The sequence below is a fragment of the Medicago sativa genome, chromosome 1, assembly GCF_051527215.1.
Source record: "Medicago sativa cultivar Bolivia chromosome 1, Bolivia_mono, whole genome shotgun sequence".
In the NCBI taxonomy this organism is placed as follows: domain Eukaryota; kingdom Viridiplantae; phylum Streptophyta; class Magnoliopsida; order Fabales; family Fabaceae; genus Medicago; species Medicago sativa.
In genome coordinates, this window is record NC_140749.1 from 8,037,894 (window position 1) to 8,051,889 (window position 13,996).

The 13,996-nt window shown below is 30.8% G+C and overlaps 1 protein-coding gene across 3 annotated transcripts; it reads left to right on the top strand.

Annotated features, from left to right (window-relative positions):
- The first annotated feature begins 1,796 nt into the window (after nucleotides 1-1,796).
- On the top strand, nucleotides 1,797-5,186 carry LOC146952276 (cytochrome P450 711A1-like). Of its 3 annotated transcripts, XM_085700554.1 has the most exons (6): nucleotides 1,797-2,116; nucleotides 2,191-2,282; nucleotides 2,623-2,775; nucleotides 3,408-4,203; nucleotides 4,302-4,397; nucleotides 4,782-5,186. In XM_085700554.1, exons 2-6 carry the CDS (start codon nucleotides 2,242-2,244, stop codon nucleotides 5,109-5,111), a joined length of 1,416 nt encoding a protein of 471 aa, XP_085556680.1. In that variant the 5' UTR covers nucleotides 1,797-2,116; nucleotides 2,191-2,241; the 3' UTR covers nucleotides 5,112-5,186. The 3 variants fall into 3 exon arrangements, with proteins under 3 accessions (XP_085556680.1, XP_085556675.1, XP_085556669.1); XM_085700549.1 differs by lacking the exon at nucleotides 2,191-2,282 and having other exon boundaries at nucleotides 1,797-2,105; nucleotides 4,696-5,186; XM_085700543.1 differs by lacking the exon at nucleotides 2,191-2,282 and having other exon boundaries at nucleotides 1,797-2,105.
- Nucleotides 5,187-13,996: the final 8,810 nt, after the last annotated feature.

The window sequence follows — 13,996 nt, forward strand, 5'->3', positions numbered from 1 at the left end:
AGCAAAAAATATTACGCGGGGGCCAAGTTTAAAGAAAAATAAAATATTTTTAAAATCAAAATATTAAATTTAAAGATAAATATAATTGTAGCCTAAAAAATATTTATAACTTTTTAGGTTTAGTTGCTAAAAAAAAATTAATTTCTCCCAAATTTTTACCAAAAGAAAAGAAGAAGAGTGTTTTTAGTCGTGCATTTAATCTAGATAACAACAAATTAAAGACTAAAATTAAACTAAATCTTAGAACTTAACTTAAAAAATGTGAGTGTTCTAGAGACTAAAATCAAATTTAATCATAATCTAAAGCAATATGTTAAAAAAATCACTATAATTTTTACTTACATGAAATGTAAATAAAACAATAACAAAGAAAATAAAAATTGACAATAGCTATTTAGAAAAGTTGGACACAAAGCATTTCAAAAAGTCAATTTTATTAATAATTGATTGTATACTAAATGGATTAATAATATGTCTTTTTCAATGTAAATAAATAAGTTATTTGCAAGAAACTCATTATTTGTTGTTGAGACCGAAAGTGTCAAATTAATACAAATAAATCTATCAATCATGTAATAATTTTTTTACTTTATTATTTATGCTAATTTAACAAATAAATTTGTTTGGGGTAGCTAAATATTTTTTATTTGGGGTAGCTAGATATAAAAACATACCAACTCATTTAAGAAAAATATTTTTCTTGGGGTAGCCTTGGCTACCACATGGTGTTGAAGGGTTACACCCCTGAGTATGAGTACCGTACATGTACCTGGTATCACGGGCGGATACACACCCCAGCTGCCTGGGCACTAGCCCGGGCACAACACTTACTTTCTTTGTAGCAAGCCCAACTCAATAGCCCATTAACCACTTAAAAAAAAAAAAGAATTATGCTCTTCTCCCATAAAAAATTGCTCGCTCCCAACCAAACTTTCGAAAATACCCTTGCATGACTTAAGTCACGTACCCTACGTGAGTTAACTCATGCTAGTTATAAATCGTGCGTGACTTAACTCACGCAGCGTGACTTAAGTCATGCAGGGGTAATTACGTCTTTTTAGTTGGGAGCGAGCAAAAACAGTTGGGAGAAGAGCAAAATTCTAAAAAAAGTGAAAAATCTTTTCTAACATGTGTTTTTTTTTCTTCCTAAAAACACATGAAAAATACGTTTTTGCCCCCAGTAGTAGTTAACTATCATTCAATCTTTCCGACTGCAGTTAACTACCGCTGGCTCAGCTGCACTTAAGTTCGATTCCTGGCAGAGCATCTATTGTGATTTTACGCGTTTCGGTCAGAAAAAAAATCGAGACTTATTTGAAATGCTACAGAACTTTCCAAATCCTCTATTATGTCACATGTGAATTTGCGATAAAATTTTTGCTCAGACTCTATAAAATTTCTGACTCCACCACTGCCAGGTATGGGTGCGTACCTGATACCAGTAGTTCACCATGCTTGGAGTCCTCATCCTTCAAAGGTAGGGGCCAATATGCCACAGTGCAGAGGCTTGTATGTCCCAATTCTGGTGATTGTGCACCAATTACTCCGCATGCATATATGGGGTCCTTTTCAATTGAAAATAGAATGACGCCTACCTAAGTGCGTAGTTAGCATGTGTGCAAAAAAAATTGGGTTAATTAATGTTTGTTTACCAAATTCGTCTATATCATCATTCATACACGGACAAAACAAAAAACCATCTCCACTCCACTCTTGATTTAACGATCTTACTCTTATAATTAATATGGTCCCCCCAATCCCCCTTATATAAACTTCAATCCATGAAATGGGACAATATATATAGCCCCACTCATTCTTTTATTTCAAGCAACAAAAAACCCCCCTCCTCTCTTACTATATGAAGTATATGCACACATAACAATGTTATTTATTACTGTAATCTCAAGTGTCCCTTTGGCTTCAACAATATTCATCTTAGTGACTTTAATTGGAGGATTAGTGGGTTATCTCTATTGGCCATTTTGGAAGTTAAGGAAAGTTCCAGGCCCACCATCTCTGCCTCTTGTAGGACACCTTCCATTGTTAGCAAAGTATGGCCCTGACGTTTTCTCAGTCCTTGCCAAGCAATATGGCCCTATCTACAGGTTCCTATATTGTACTTGCATACATACAATTTATCATTTTATTTATTTTTCTTCCTCCTTTTCTTTTAGTTCTCTGGTTGAGAAGGAAAAAAAAAAACTGTTATTGTTGGAATCAAGATCAAGTTGAATACATGATATGCAAAATCTTCAAACCCTTTTTGATGAGGATGAACTTCAGCCTAGTCATGATGGCTGCTATTTTGACTTGTGAATTTTGTGGTTTGGTGGGTCAGTGTTCTAGTGGATATTGCTTGTGGAAAAAAAATACAAGTGTATTTGGATGCAAGCATTTGTTATTACATGCAAGTTTGAGACTAGGGTTAATATTTTATTTAGGATATTTTCTAAATTAAAACAAATATTAATCTTTATTTATATTTTAACAAAATCAATTTTTTATCATAATGAGATTAGCAAAATCAATTTTAATTTTTTTTTATGTAAGTCAAATATTCAAATAATTATTCAAGTAATTATTATTGTTGATGATATTGTTCCTATTTGTTAAATGGAGCAGATTTCATATGGGAAGACAACCTCTTATAATCATAGCAGATGCAGAGCTTTGTAAAGAAGTGGGAATCAAAAAATTCAAAGACATTCCAAACAGAAGCATTCCCTCTCCTATCTCTGCTTCTCCTCTTCACCAAAAAGGTTTATTCTTCACCAGGTATATTTACATATTTATAATTAAGGTTAAAGATATTATAGGAAAAACCACATAATTTACATGACCAAATTTATGTGTTATTTAAGATTAGTTTGAACTGTAAATGGTTTGTATGACATATGAATGCATGCTCTCTCTTTTTGGACTCACATGAGTAGTTTTATTCATATGATCAATACTATTTAGTGGGAAAATGAAATGTTTATTATTGTTGTTGTATATATCCTCAATAATATATTTGTCACACCATATAAAATAGACTGCAAGATAAGCATAAATGTACTTTGCTTGTACAACTTCATTTTCTCACAAGTCAACATTGCATTTTTCATGTGGATTTCGGGGTGGGGTAGCCTAGCCACTAAGTTGAATGGCATTAACTTTTTGTGATCACATCATTATTAAAATGAGATCTGTAAAATTCATTCAAATACAATGGTTGACCAAAACTCTTTTATCTTTTGTGTGTATTTTTAAAATGAGTGGTGATACATGTACACCCATAAATGACATACACACTTAAACCTCCACGTAAACATGTGACATGTGGCCTAGACCCCACAAACACTTTGTATCTCTTCCGCATCGTTGTATTTTGATGTTAAAATAAAACAACTAATTTAAAATTGTAGGGACTTGCAATGGTCTACGATGAGAAATACTATATTATCGGTATACCAACCATCACACTTAGCCAACTTAGTGCCTAAAATGCAATCATTTATCGAATCAGCAATCCAAAATCTTAATGACACCTCAAAAGAAGACATAATCTTTTCAAATCTTTCCCTAAGACTAGCAACTGATGTTATTGGAGATGCAGCATTTGGTGTCAACTTTGGTCTCTCAAAGCCTCATTCAATTTGTGAATCAATGAACAATGTTAACAATGTAGAACAATCAAGTGCTAATAGTGATGATGTATCAAATTTCATCAATCAACACATTTACTCCACAACACAACTTAAGATGGATTTGTCTGGTTCCTTCTCAATTATAATTGGCCTAATTGCTCCTATTCTTCAAGAGCCAATAAGGCAGATTTTGAAGAGAATACCAGGCACTATGGATTGGAAAATTGAGTGTACAAATAAAAATTTAACCGGTCGTCTTGATGATATTGTTAAGAAGAGAATGGAAGTCAAAAGCCGAACTTCGAAGAATTTCTTGTCCCTTATATTGAATGCAAGAGAATCAAAGAGTGTGTCGGAGAATGTGTTTTCATTTGACTACATAAGTGCCGTTACATATGAACACTTACTTGCCGGCTCGGCTACCACATCTTTTACATTGTCATCTATTGTTTATTTGGTTGCTAGTCATCCAAATGTTGAGGGAAAATTGCTTCGAGAGATTGATGGATTTGGTCCACATGATAAGATACCTAATGCTAAAGATCTCAATGAAAGTTTTCCTTATCTTGATCAGGTTAGTGAAAGAAACTTGTAGAAATTTAAGTTTGTTTTGAACTTTGATTTGGTTGAAAGGGCCAAGAAAATAGTTGCAAGTTCTTTTTATTTATTCAGGTGATTAAAGAGGCAATGAGGATTTACACTGTCTCTCCACTGGTTGCAAGAGAAACATCAAATGAAGTAGATATAGGAGGTTACCTTCTTCCAAAGGTAATATATCTTTGTCCATGGATTTTATTTTTTTACAAAACTAGTGTTAAGATAAGTTCTGGCTCATTAAGTTGAGTTTTTGCACTATTTTTGTAAATAACTCTAGTCCCATCACAATTTTTTTGGAGGGGACATATGATATTAGTTTTTGTTGGATTTGGCTTCTCGCAACTTAGGTAATCATGTCGTCTCCAATTTGAACTGTCTGATCAAGATCAAATGGTTTACTTTTTGACTTTTTATTTTGGACCACATTTTCTAGAGTAACATGTTCTTCCATCCTGTTTTGACGGTCCAGATTGCACAACTATGTCAAATGCGTGATTTCTTATTCGGAAATAATTCAAATATGTCTATCTAAGGCTTTATGCTTTGGTATGACAGGGAACATGGGTATGGTTAGCACTTGGAGTTTTAGCAAAAGACTCAAGAAACTTTGCAGAGCCAGAAAAATTCAAACCGGAGAGGTTTGACCCAAAATGCGAAGAAATGAAACGAAGGCACCCTTATGCATTCATACCATTTGGAATTGGTCCAAGGGCATGTATTGGTCAGAAATTTTCCTTGCAAGAGATCAAGCTTACTTTAATTCATTTATATAGAAAATATACATTTCGTCATTCACTTGACATGGAAAAACCTGTAGAACTTGAATATGGTTTAGTTCTTAACTTCAAGCATGGTGTTAAGCTTAGAGTAATAAAAAGAACATAATAGTATTATCTATGTAAACCAACTAGATTGTACTATTGATATAGTGAATAATTAATTGTTCTCTCCTCTCTTGAACATTTTTATTATAAGGAAATTAAAAACGTATAGTCACTTGTGTTATTGATACACATGAAAATGTGTTTATAAGTGGTAGATTATCGGGTTTTGTAATAGTTAAATTAGACCCGACTTAAATTATGAAATGGTATCAAAACCATATTTCGATCATACCTTTAAAACTCTCACAAGTTTGCATCGCAATACACACTCCACATAAAAATTCCAAGTTTTACATCTAAAACAAAAGCTATTAAATCTTAGGAGTTTAGTGTGTTGTGCGGAAAATCCTTAAAGATAACACGATGTGTCTCATACTACTTCATTCTTTGTATTGATAATTCAACAAACAGAACACAGAGATCAATAGTGTTAAAAATATTAAGAGATATTAAAGAGACCAAAAGTTTATAAGACTAAAATTTTGTTTGAATAATTTGACTTTCAATTCATTGATATGGTCGATATTAATTTTTGCTATTTTGTTTGAATACTTTTAATTTTTTGCCGTTTTGTCATAATAGAAACATTTATATTTAATTTTTTAAAAACATTTCAATTGGGAGGTAATAAAAATATATCAAATATTATTTTAATCAGATATCAAACATGGATACGCTTAATCTAGAGTTAGTTTTGATCTTATTCTAACATTTAGAATTTTACTTTTGATTTATAAATTTAAGTGTTCAAATTTTAATTAAAAAAATGAGAAAAACAAAAATAGTATATCGTTATTTTTTAAAAATATTTGATAAATTAAACAAAATTGTTTTGTTTTTCCCTCATTCTCATGTATTAAATATGAATTTTGGACTCATGCATATAAATTGCCAAAAACAACATCAAACAACTACATGCATATCAATCGGTAAGAACACTGCACCAACCAACTACATATGCATGAATTTTGAATCTATTATTTCTAATTCACAACATCAACCAACTACATGCATATCAATCGGTAAGTTGCCAAAAACAACATCAAACAACTACATGCATATCAATCAGTAAGAACACTGCGCCAACCAACTACATATGCATGAATTTTGAATCTATTATTTCTAATTCACAACATCAACCAACTACATGCATATCAATCGGTAAGAACACTGCACCAACCAACTACATATGCATGAATTTTGAATCTATTATTTCTAATTCTTAATGTATTAAACATGAATATTAGAGTCATATATGTCATGTGATAATGAATATTATATATCTTAGTTAAAAACAAAAAAAAAATTGTAAATTCTAACTTTTATTACATTTATGTATTATATATATCAAATAACTTTTTTTATATAAACAATCACATAATTTTTTTTTTTGAAGAAATCACATAAAATTTTCTAACATTTTTTTTGGACAAATTATAATTCTTGTGGTTGCTACTTTGAAACTAACATAAATTATTTCTTCAACAAAAAAATTTAGCTCAAGTGGTTAATGAACTCTACCAAAATACAAATTGTTCAGGAGAACTTCGACTCATGTGTTGAACAATTTTTTGGAATTGTGGGTGAATGCAAAAAAAAAAAAAATACATATAGATTATTTCTTTGATCTCATATATCGTTTCACCTATTCTTTTATATTTCCCCTTTATAATTTCTTTCATCTTTTTGCACATATGCGTAAAAGTAGAAGACATTTGTTCAAGCTCATAGTCTTAGGTACATGAATGAATATGGATGTTTAAATTCAAACCGATCTAATTAAAACTGCGGATTTGATCAAATTTTAGATTGAATTTTAAAAATTGAAACAAATCGCACGCGCACCCACACATACCCACACACATATACATTAATACTTTTTAATTTTTTATTAGTGTATGATTTTTTACATTAATTTATCATTCATTGGTTTATAAATTTTTAATACTCATTATTAGTTTCATTCATTCTATTTTTGTTTTTACTATTTCATTTGTTTCAAACATAATCAATGGTCTTTATCAAGTAATATTAGGAGAATGCTAACTAGTGCCCCAAGGGCATTGGTTAAGCATCCAAAACAAGTAAGTTTTCATGAAAAAATTGTGTAATCATTACTTTAGCAAAAATATTTCTATTTGTAGATTCCTTAACCAAAGCCCTGAAGGCACTTGTTAACAATACCCTTTATTTTAACATGTCTTTATAACCACGGTCGACCCAACATAATGTGAGGCCTAAAGTGGATATTAAAATGAAGCTTAACAAAAAAATGCAACCATTTTTCAATACAAAAAAGTAAGAAATAATAACATAAAAATCTATTTTACAAAATATAAACTAATATTTTTTTTTTGGTTAGAAAGTTAAAAATGTATCGATTATATACATTTTATAATAAAAATTTATTATTTTTGAAAGAAAAAAAACATAGCAAAAAAAAGCGCTACTAATATATCCATAAAAAAAACACTACTAATATAAACAAGCAAAAAGACAAACATGATTTTTATTTTATATTATTTGTTTTATTTATTTTACTTTAATTCACTTATTTCAGTGATAGTTTTTTTTGAATAAAAGACGACAATTATTATTGATGATAATTTATTTTATTTTTTTCAGTTTGATAATTTTGATATAACTTAAACGTATCTAAATTTTAGTTTCAATATTCATATCATATGTTGATAAGTTAAATAAAATTTGGGAAAAAATTATTGTTAAGAACAAATATATATATATATATATATATATATATATATATATATATATATAAACCACTATTATTAGTTATTTTTTGTATTTTTTAATACCTTGTTATTTATAATAATTTTTTTTGAAATAAATAATACTTCCAAACTAACTAAAACAATTATTTAAAAAATTGACGAAAACACATTTATAGCTACAAAATCATTCTAATAGAATTCCTTCAAAAAAAAATCATTCTAATAGAATATAACATTTTTTTTTAGCAAAGGCAGAACTAATTCATTTCATTAAAAAATAACGGGTACAATGTAGATGGTACTTCATGAAAAATATGGGGGCTAGGGTGAGATAAGGAAGCTCTAGCTATGCTATGAGCTACCCTATTTGCTTGTCTCCTGACATAGCTCACAATAAAATTATTGCGATATGACAATAGATCCTTACATCTAGAAATGATATCTCCGAACTCGTTGTTTGGAGTAGAGTTAGAGTTAATAGTATCAACAAGTAACCTAGAGTCGGACTCAAAGATAACAGATGACATGTGACAATTAATAGCAATGTTTATAGCCTCAAATAAGCCTAGCGCTTCAGCTTCTGGAGGAGTAGAATTGAAATAAGAATGCTTCGAGAAGCCTAACAACAACGTCCCGGAGGAGTCTCTAAAGCATATGCCAAGACCCGTAACAGTGTTGTTGTTAAAGAGTGCACAATCCACATTACATTTCACCATGAGAGGCGGAGGTTTTTCCCACAAAACTTGTTGATGCGTACCTTGACTTGGTTACCGTGCGTTTTGCATATGTATCCATTCTTGGAGAGAATTTTCAGCCCGCAACACAATAGATTCGGGAGGTGTGTTCGTGCCTTCCCATAGCTTGGAATTTCGACTTTTCCACAGACTCCAGAGAATCATGGATGCCAGCTCTTGTTGCTGAACCGGGATCTTGTTAAGGAAATCAAAGAGAAGACTAGTAAAGTTATTAGCAATACACAATAAATTACGGACAATGTTGTGCAACCCAATTAATTCCCAAAACTTCATGGCTTTGGGGCACACAAAAAAAGTATGGATGTGTGTTTCAGCCCATGTTCACTTCATGTTCACAATAGAATATAACATAAAAAAGAAAAAATAGATAAACACTGTAAAAAATCAAACATCTAACCCTGCCCTATATTTAATTGTATTATTTCATTGGAGTCTAAAGCCATTGGAAAAATGGAAAAAGAAAGTATTTTTTTTGGGCGAGAGACGCCTTATGTTTGATCTTATTATGCCTTCTGCCGACTCTTTAAAATTTAATCTGTAACATCAAAGTTGATTCTGTTAATTTTTTGTGCAATTAGTTAGAACTCGATACTAATCTTAAAGAGCCAATTAAGGCTCAGAAACGTACTGCACCTTATTCGTTGTTCTGTTTTTTGCGGCGAAATTAAGTGGGAGAAGGAGCGATAATTGCTCCCTTATTATAATAACTAACTCACGAAACAAAAAATTTCAGAATCTTCCAAAATCAATACCAATGCTTGATACAGTAAATTACATAAAGTTTGGAGACAATGATCGTGTTACTTTGAAGGTTAATTTAGTTAGGTTACTTACAGAATAAGTAACAGTTGAGGTAGTTGCAAAATTACTTAGCTACTAGTGTGTATACCCGTACACCGTACGGGAGGAAACATTTTTGAATTTAATTAATAAGTAACTGTTTTAAATTTAAGTTAACAATTTGGAAATACACTACAAAAGAAAATGGAAATAAGAGAACTTACTTAATCTTCACATTATACATAAAATAAATGTCAATCTTCAAAGCACAATATGTGTTAATAATAACAAAATTAACACTTGTAAAAAAAAATTAACAACAATTATGAAGATAAAATGTCATGTCATTTTAAATAATTTGGTTTAACACCACTACTCATCCAACCAAGACAATCCTATCATGTTGAATAAACCAATTTTGACTGAAGAAATGTTGGAATAAGGAATGAAGGAACAAACACGTGGAATTTGATTTTATTATTCAACATAGTTTTGGAACATGTTTACATGAAATTTCAAAGAAAATACTGATGAATTATCCTTCAGAACTCTTCAAACTTATTCCTCCACTTTTCGTTTTGGTTTTCATGCATGAATTTGGATCCCCCATAATCATCCAATCTAACTTAAAATCTTTCCTAAGCCTTTTACTTGTCATAAATTTGGTCTTCTCTTCTCCAATATTAAGCTACCATCCTCATAGCAATTATTTCCCTAATGTATCTACCATTACCTAAAATTATTCAAAGTAACACTTGATTTTGCTTGTTTATCCAAAGCTACTCTTAATCCAAGTGGATGAAAGATATCCAATGTCTAAAGAAAACAATAAGGTCAAAAGGAAGCCAAAGAGATTCATTACAAAATAAAAAACTAAGCAAGATATTTCACAACCGAGAGTATTCAAATTCTATTTTATGTGGCTTAAATATCAAGGCGGCTGTCATAATTAGTATATGCAAAAACAAAATAAATTAATATCTTTGTATAATTACAAAAGAGTACTTAAACTAAAAATAAAAAGGCCATTCTAAAATTCTGGCAATGCAAACATGAACACTATCATGCTGAGCTACTGTAACACCCCGTTTTCCCAACTTGAAAATTTCATTTAAATCAGAGTATTTTAAATCATAACGGAATGTCACATGCTACCTAAAAATCTCAAATACAGATAATAATGATTATCCTTTAAATTCAACATCGTGAAAATCTTAAACTGTTGCAGCGGAAAATAGTTCAACATTTAAAAGTCTTGGCACGCAGGCCTTATTGGAAAATCTCATAAATTAGTTCATAAAAGAGACACGTAAGGAATAGAAGTAAAAGCAAACCCCCATCCCGTTACGTATCAGAGCACCTAGACACCAAGTGAGGAGTCCACTCACGAACGCCTCTAATCTTTATTACCTGCACATTACCCACGGTCGAGGCAACATATACGCAGAAGGGGTGAGATTTCATAATCAATACATTAAGCGCATATAATCCAATAAAATGCATTTAACAAGTTAACATTAACAAGATCTCAACAATTAACACTTAGCATATTTTTCATTTCATAACAAACACAATCATCAAATACTATTACTAATTTTCCTCTCAAATCATAATCAACTTAACACTCAACTTGACGACACAACTCATCTTTGACCATGCAACTCTATCAACTCAACAACAACTTAACAACTTAGACCATCATGAAACTTCTTGATATGCAAATGCATGTGGTACCAATCAATAACAAAAATGAGCATAATAGGCTCTTCAATGTGTGAGCACAAAGGCTGCCGGGCCTAAAGCCCCCAACTTTAATGAGCACAAGGCTGCCGGGCCTAAAGCCCCCAACTTTAATGAGCACAAGGCTGCCGGGCCTAAAGCCCCCAACTTTAATGAGCACAAAGGCTGCCGGGCTTAAAGCCCCCAACTTTAATGAGTATGCAATGGACTCAATCTTCCTACAACTTGAACAACTTGAACATCATGAACATCTTATATGACCACAATAATTTGGACGACATCTTACAACTTTACAACTTAGACCGACATTTACAACTTATGACATTAATGGTCAACAACAGCAAACAGCAACAAGTGCAGCATATAACAACTCTTATCTAACACATCTTTAAATCCCTCAACTTCAAATAGCACATCTTTATATAACTCCTCTTAAATTACACATCTTTAAATCACACATCTTCGAATAACACATCTTTATATAAGACCTTTCTTTGAATCACACATAGTCAAATAATTCATCAATTATACTTTGTTAAATAACACATCAATTAGATCAATAAATAACACACTAATACAAATCTTTAAATAATTCATCATTTAAAACATCATCAAATATTTGCTATAACATTAGCCACATAGGTATAATCACATAATACAAAATTAATTCAATATGTTATAAAACACAAAAAAATTGCCGAATGAATAACCTTTTAGAAAGAACCAATTAAGACCCCCCTTTTTTTTATAACCCACACTAACTTTTCTTTATATGAATAAGGTTGGTGGATCAAGGATCAAAACAACACCTAATTGAAGGATACCGCATAAAACTCTCATTATATATACTATCTGTCAAGTAAACCCAAAGAACTCAAAAGATGGGAAAAGCGAGACACATGGATATCAATTGAAAACAAGTTAAATAAAACACAGTCAAATGATGGAAGGCAAACACAGCACAACCGATAAAGATTGAGAAAGTTTCAGTCCAATTGACAACAAAATTTTCTATAGAACAGTCTTCTCCCTAAACGCTTGAATTTCTTTATTCGTATTTAAATCAAAATTATCAATTTCAAGTTCAAAGAAATAGATCCAGAGAAGAATTTATGGTGCAGCAAATCCATAGCTTTTGATTTGTTTAAAACGATAAAATATTGCTAAAATATCATGCAATCCTTTTAAAACAATATTAAATAGAAACAAACACTACTTGCTTATCCTGTACGGAAGTTATTCATCATGGTTTGATGAAAATTGTTATCTCATATAAAGGTTCAAGGAACATATATTTACATACGGAATCACTTCATAGACTACAAATCAACATAAAGCCATAGCGACACAAGGGAACACAATTTAACAAAGATTCAGCACAATTTATAAACTACAATCAAGGTATAGTTATAACAATATATAAAAGAACCTGAATTTAACAAAATTCATCAAAGATCATCAAAACAAACATAAACCCTTCACTACCCATATGATCATACAACCCTAATTTCTCATAATCTCACAAACTCATCCTAAAGCTTAAATTCATCCTATAGAATTATACCCTTAATAATATTGAAAATTAGTCTCACCCTTACCTGGTAATTGCAGAAATCGCAGCCCTCACTCTCTTTTTCTCCTCTTCTGACTTTTCTCCCTTTTTCTCCAAAAACGTACGTACTATTTTTTCTTAACTTATGTCTGTCTATTTATCTTTTCGTATTACTCTTCTCACCTCTAAACTTACTCTTTCCACACCACAGCCCAACTTCTAATATTTTTATTTTATTTTTCATATCTTATTTTATTTAATAATAAAATAAGTCACACCAACATTATAACTTCACAAAATCACATACTTCACATCAATCTTGAAAATCACACAATTTACCTATAAATCATGTAAACTACTTAAATTCATAAATCATATAAATCACACATATAAATCATATAAATATATGTTAAAACTCATCAAAATAATTAAATAATTATGACGGGCGTTACAACTCTCCCCAACTTAAAGAATTTTCGTCCTCGAAAATTCAGAGCACAAGAGAAAATTGATTTAATTATTGCTCAAATGTCTTAAACTACAAAGTATTTCAAACACGATATCACCACAGGCCTCACAAAAATACGACAGAAAATTAAAACAAGTTTTTCTCTGAAGACACCCAACAACGAAAGGAAAAACTTTAAGAATCACAAGGCGAATAGATCAGCCATAAGGCCCCAACACCAAACTTAAGCAATCAAATTCATGACAACAACAAACAAGTAAAGATGAAAATAAGAGTTACAAACCCGTCATACTTCCACTCATAACAACATACGTTATAACCAAATATAAATTATGAATTTCAACAATTAGAGGACCAAATAGAACACCAATAACTCACTTTCTACACTAAAGTATACCGCACATAGACTTCCTGCACTAATCTGAAAGCGCAATATAAAAAGTTGAAACAAGGCTCTAATTAAAATCTTGCCATGGAGCACATTACATGTATCCCTTTTTTTTTTTTAATAAAATAAAATTATCAACTTACTTATTATGATTATCCTTTTTCTAGGTCTCACAACTATACATTTACAACTTCTTACATTATATCTTTTAAGATTTTCTAAGAGCACGAAAAGAAAAAAAAAAAAAAATATATAGTGAAATTCAAGTTAACTATACTTACCTCAAACTTTATCATCACTCTACACAAAAGGTTTACTAAAATCAACAAAACAAGAATATGATCAAGGATTCTCTCTAATGATAAAGTGGTATACAAATAAGCACACGTCAGTAAACATGTAGTTACATGCGTATAATAATTTTTTTTTCTTTCTTTCACAGAAGCAGTTAAGAAGATGAAAATCAGTCA

Bases quoted from the DNA above. Each gene is read 5' to 3' on its own strand.
- LOC146952276 (XM_085700543.1), top strand. From the start codon at position 1,882: ATGTTATTTATTACTGTAATCTCAAGTGTCCCTTTGGCTTCAACAATA. The intron at 4,204-4,301 runs GTTAGTGAAAGA...TTATTTATTCAG, and splicing joins GTTTTCCTTATCTTGATCAG to GTGATTAAAGAGGCAATGAG. The intron at 4,398-4,781 runs GTAATATATCTT...TTGGTATGACAG, and splicing joins GAGGTTACCTTCTTCCAAAG to GGAACATGGGTATGGTTAGC.